Genomic DNA, 5,655 nt, shown 5'->3' on the forward strand with positions numbered 1-5,655 from the left:
TCCAGCTTTTCACCCCCAGCACCCCCAAGTCATTCGACATAATCCGAGGAGATCTACTCCTCTTTGTCTTCAAGCTTCTGGAGAAAAAGTATATGGTGAACGTAGCCAGACAGGATATTTTAAGTGGTTTTTTTTTTTGTGCTCAGGGTCAGCTTGATTTTGTTTCATTGCTGAACCCAGCATGGGGCATTTCCATCTTCTGGGAGCGTGACAAACCTTCACACCTGTATCCTGCCTGGCAGAGGGGATCGCCCTTTGCTGTTCCCAGCCCACCCAGCCCACCCAGAAGCACAGGCTTGCATCACGCCGAGGCACAGCAAGCCCCCATGCTTCCCATGACCACCACCACAACTGTGCTGATGGACTCTGGATGGTATCGGTAGGTCATAAAGCTACTCACAGCATTAAAGCCTGTCCTATGGTTATACCTGACTGATGAATGAAAGCTGGGAAGAGGGCTAGCGAGACCTGCACGGATTCTTGTAGCGACTGATAACAGATCTGGCGAGATTTGGTGGATTCTCCAGAGATACTTTCTACGATATCTTCTAAAACGCTGAGGGTCTGATGGATGACGACTTTGGCTGCAAAATAAGAGAGGTGATACCTCCTGCATGTGTCAGAGAGGTGGGAAATGAGAAGGTCACACGCACAGTAACTAGAACAACCTACGAGGCAGCTTATGCGACAAACCCAGGCTGAAGTTGAAAACGTTCCCAAGTGTGTGTTCACATTTGAACAGGTTCAACTGGGTCACTCGCCTTCATATATTGTTGAGGTTTCCTGCCCTACAGATGCACCCACTGCTCAGCTACTCAGGTGCAGAGGCTGAGGGGAGCTGTGATCAGTATTAGTCGCAATACGCTGAACAAAGACTAGCCAAGAAAATAACCAGCACATTGTGACAGCAAAATCCACTGCAGACTTCTGTTTCTGAAAGCCTCGGCCAGAGTGGTGCCTAACCCAAATGCTGGGTTAACCCACGGGAGCAGTCTGCTGATACTCTTCTTGTGAGGAGCAAACACCCTCCCTGCTGCTCCCTCCCCGCTGACCAGCACGTCAGGTTTGTCAGAAGCTGCAATGCTGCACGCTTCTCAACGATTCCTAAAGTGATCTTGAAAAAATCCAACCGAAACAAAAAAAAACCCCACACACCCAAAAGCAGACCCAAACCGTACACAGAGACTGTGAAGGTCCCTGGACCCCGTCAGTTCGGGGCTCTCCTCCTGTGTATATAAACCCTCTACAATACTTCAAGTCTGGAAGAAATTCTTTTTTTTCAGGAACGCTGCCTCCAGTCGCTGTCCCTCCCACCGCAGCACCCTGGCAGTAGGCTCTGGGTTCCTAATGCAACCACTGCTGCTCAAAGCTGCATCACAGGCTTGACCGGGGCACTGAGGAAGACGATACTTGGATGGAAGAGTTTACAGGCAAGCTGGGGTGACAGTGCCCTTTACACGCCCACAGAAGGGTCTCTAAAAAATGAAAGAGAACACTGATGCTCCTTTCCTGTTCTCTCCATATGCTAAATACAGTCTCTGAGCCCAAGTAATTAATTACTGGATAAATCAGGTTAACGATGCCTATCAGCAGCTGTCAGCCAGCACACACCAAGAGCCGGGTACTTACTGTCCTCCAGCTGCACCTTCCTCTGTGGCAGGATGGCGTTGGGTTTTAACTGGCGGTACTCCCTCGTGAGGGCAGAGATGAGGCTGGCGTGGTTGGTGGAGCGAACCGCCCACTGCTGTTCGCTCTCCGGAAGATTTGGCCAGGGCAGCAACAGCACGTTCGACAGGGCTCTGCACACCAGCACCTGGGCCTAGAAGCAATGAGATGTTAGCAAAGAGACAATGTTTTACCACATCTGCAATTCAATTTTGGCTTCAGAGCACAATCCTGGAGTGAAGCGACTGTCCAAGACACCAGCAGTGCTCACTGAGGAAAGAGTTCCACAGCAGAATGGTGAACTTGAGCGAAAAGCAGCAGCTCTGCAAGGTGACAGAGACGCAAAGCTCCCTGACGGAAGGGCTGAAAGCAGCTCCAGCCCTTCTCCGCAACACTAAGTTCGTATTTTTTCATAAACCACTTTCATTACTCCTTGTCTGGTTTACACACTAAGCTTCTGTGCTGGTAGAGTGCTTTATGCCTCCACACCAGCACATGATGCTACCAGATCCCGACCTCCACCACGGCTTTTCAGTGCTCCTGAAAGGTAAACAGGAACATGGAGTGAGGTACGTGCAATGCTAACCTATGCTGCAGAGGAGACTTTCTGTGTGTCAGCATCAACGTGCCTGTGCTGTAAAGATGATGCAGAATCAGGGACTGTGTCAGCAAGTGAGAAAGGACCAAGAGCTAAGAGGTGCAGTTGCGTTTCTTCTTTATGCTGCTGCTTGTAGGGATCACCCCTGACAAACCACACCACTGCGATTCCCGGATATTCACAGCGCAGAGAATGGCTGACCTCACCCCACGCCTTTTGTTCTTTTGTGGTTATACCTCCCCCTGGTAAGAAGAGAGGCCCAGCTCCTCAAGAACACACATTCTTCACGTGTGAGACCCATCACCTTATCAGGAAGGCGCTGAGCAGAAGTGTCCGTGATCCTGTTGAACACCTTCTGTACTGCTGGGATGCTGATCAGGAACACTGGTCGCACCGTGGTGGCTAAAGAGACGAGCAGGTGGCACGCAGACAACAGCAGCTTCTCCTGCACCTGAAAGAGAGGGTGGTCAGGAGTGGTGGTGTTACCACCACACCATGCAACGCTGGCACCAGACAGCACATGAGCTGCCACTGCAGGTTTCTAGAAGCAAGACAGTTGATAGAGTTTATCTGCCAATCAGAGCACAGGTCAGTTCTCGTCATACCGTGGAAGAGAGATTTCTCTGCTTTCAAGCCACAAAACCATCCAACTGAGTCCACAGACCTGTACGTTGCTTACTCTTGTATTAGTTTGACCTACAGTGCTGCTTCGAATAGCTCTTGGTCTTGCACTACATGAGCCATTTGTCTGGCAGCCCGACCTCCCGCTCTCAGAGTGAGCCCCATCAGTGCAGCCCCGAGCAGGCTGGGAAATGTCCGAACCCTCCAGCTCTGCCGAACCCCCCAGCTCCGCCGCTTGAGGGTCTCCTGCTCTGGGTCAGTGCTGGACTGACGTTTCCAGCCAAGTACCTTCGAGCTGATGAGGGGTGTGATAGCCTCCAGAGCGGTGGAGACGAGAGAGATGAACTGCTCCGGGTTCTGCTGGTGAACTTCGCTGTAGAACTGTGCCAGCCAGTGTGCGTAGGCTTGCAGTGCCGCCAGGGACTGAGCATGGCTGCGGAGGAGCAGAGCAAGGGTTAGTACACACGTGGCACTGGCAGGACCGCTGCAGAAGTCCTGAGCACGGTGGCTAGTTCTGACAACATACTGGGAAAGAATATTGGTATTCCCAGATGAAGTAGTCAACCAATTTTTTAAAGAAAAAGCTGCCTATAGCCCTACTTTATAATTATACTTTTGGCACAGCAGTATATTACTATTTTGGAGTCACAGAGCACACAGACAGGTGTCCTTCAAACGTCTGACAGTGTACCTTTGTCAGGCCAGTGACAGAAAATAGACACTGGACAGAGAAAAGGATAAAGTGCCCCCACTAATGGACCATGGGAAAAACCTCCCAAATTACTTGAAACCAGAAGAGGGAAGGGGCCATTAAAGGGTCATCGTCTGCATACTCAGCACTAGGAACTTGGGATTATCAGGAGAAATCCAGGGAACTGTATAGCGAAATCGAGCGGGGGTTCTCAAGGAGCTGCTAGACATGCAACTGCAACGTACACTTGACGTGTTCCAAAGGACAACCTTAAATCCTGCTCACAGATCACCAGCTGGCAGGGCCAGGTTGGACCTACACAGCCTTAGGAATGGCAGGTCTCTAAAGCTGTCAGAGCGCTGGTCTATGATCAGCAGCATCAAGATTTCACACTTAACGTCAACGTTGTTTGTTTCGGAAATGGCTGGCATGGCCAGAAGGCACATGTTTGTCTTGAGGAGAGGGCTTGAAACCCTCTGCTAGGAGAAACATCTTCTCCCTGAACCATAGATCTGACTTGTGTAGCAAAAATTCCATAAACTGGAGCTATGTGCCGGTGGTGGATCCGTTTGAGAACACCACCTGTGTAACACTCCTTCCCTCAGCTAACTGCACTGCAAAGAACTCAGCTTCTACCGCCCTTGTACCAGGCAGAACCACGGCCCACTTGGAGAGCCGTCGTCACGCGCAGCATTTCTACTCACCACAGCTCAGTTTTTCTTTCAGCAACCTGAGTAGAGCCATTGGAGGACAGAGGGGTCCAAAATGCTGGCAGCACCCACCAGAAGCGGGTGCCCTCCTGGTTAGGCAGCAGTGGCTGCAGGGACACCCCTCAGGCCATTGCCATGCAAGCGGTTAGAGCAGCAGACCGAGGGGATCCAGCGCTCCCTCCGCCCCCCGCAGGTACCCAATATCGGGACAGGTCACTTGCAGCGTGTCTCGTACTCACACGTCGATCAGGTCGGGTTTCAGCACAGAGGGCACTGCAGTCTCGATGTTGTACAGCTTAATCTGGGATCCGTACAGCGTCACTTTGACCAGCCTGCAGATGGACACGCGCGGTCACGTAAGGGGACTGTACGGCGGACACGCGCGGGTACAGCTCCGCTCAAACATCTCACCTGAGCGCAGCTCTTCCCACGGCTCTGTCAGTATTTAGCTAATGCACAAACAAGATTTAGACCATTCTGCTGAAGATAATTCAGAGCCTACTTCACTGCTACTGAGAAGATGGAACAAGCATGCTGTTCTGCCTGGAAATGAAAATAGGTAACCAAGGCAGCGTGCAAAGCCCTGAAATTCTGTGGTTTAAGAAGTTTCTTGGAGAGAACAGATCAAATGATATCTGCCTTTTAGTTTTCACAGGTCTTTACATTCAAGAAAAGAGATTTGGGTGACTTTGCTTTGACTGATACGACTCCGAAGTAATCAAACTTTACATCTCACTTCACCGCATCACAAACACAGGTGCTGGAAAACAAGTACCTCAATCTTCTCAAGTGACTGGTTTTATTTAAGCCCCCCATTCATTATTTCTCTGGTTAGGGGTTTAGAAAGCCATCCGGGAAACTGGATGAATGTCACAATTAAGGTTCTGGCTGCTCAGTTCTTCATATCTCGATTTAATCATCACAAGGAGCGGCAGAAGGAAACCTTGATTTTCACACTCACTGCGGTGGTGACAAGGGACAGCAAACTCCCCCTCCCCACACCTACCTCTCCACCACTGTGAGAGCATCGTTGAACCTGGCAGCAAACACATCCCCAATGAAGTACTCTGCCAAACGACCCACGGCCTGCAGCAAGGAGCTCAGGTCCCTCAAGGAGCAGTGCAGCCGGCGGCAGTCGTTCTCCGCAGTGATGTTCAGCCTGTGACCTGAAATGACATCACGGCTCATTAGCAACAAAGCCAGAAGGCCAAAGTGTAAATAATCACTTGTGCTACCAGCCCTGATGAAGAGCCTGGCAGCCTGAACACTTGTACTTGAAAAACCTCCTGCGAGAACAACCATGTAGCCTCGTGACTAACAAATACGGCGCTCTGTAATTAGGTTTCCCATCCCAAAGCTACAGGAAATGC

The 5,655-nt window shown here is 50.7% G+C and overlaps 1 protein-coding gene across 1 annotated transcript; it reads right to left on the reverse strand.

The window, feature by feature from the left end:
• Window positions 1–428: 428 nt before the first annotated feature.
• Window positions 429–5,451, reverse strand: LOC104498388 (exportin-6-like; the record flags this gene model as incomplete). Its single annotated transcript, XM_010141759.1, has 6 exons — window positions 429–584; window positions 1,630–1,819; window positions 2,568–2,714; window positions 3,173–3,317; window positions 4,525–4,617; window positions 5,292–5,451. Coding segments are annotated over 6 exons (891 nt in total), but the record flags the coding sequence as incomplete, so codon positions are not given.
• Window positions 5,452–5,655: the final 204 nt, after the last annotated feature.

The sequence above is a fragment of the Buceros rhinoceros genome, unplaced genomic scaffold (genome assembly GCF_000710305.1).
Source record: "Buceros rhinoceros silvestris isolate BGI_N320 unplaced genomic scaffold, ASM71030v1 scaffold47518, whole genome shotgun sequence".
In the NCBI taxonomy this organism is placed as follows: Eukaryota; Metazoa; Chordata; class Aves; order Bucerotiformes; family Bucerotidae; genus Buceros; species Buceros rhinoceros.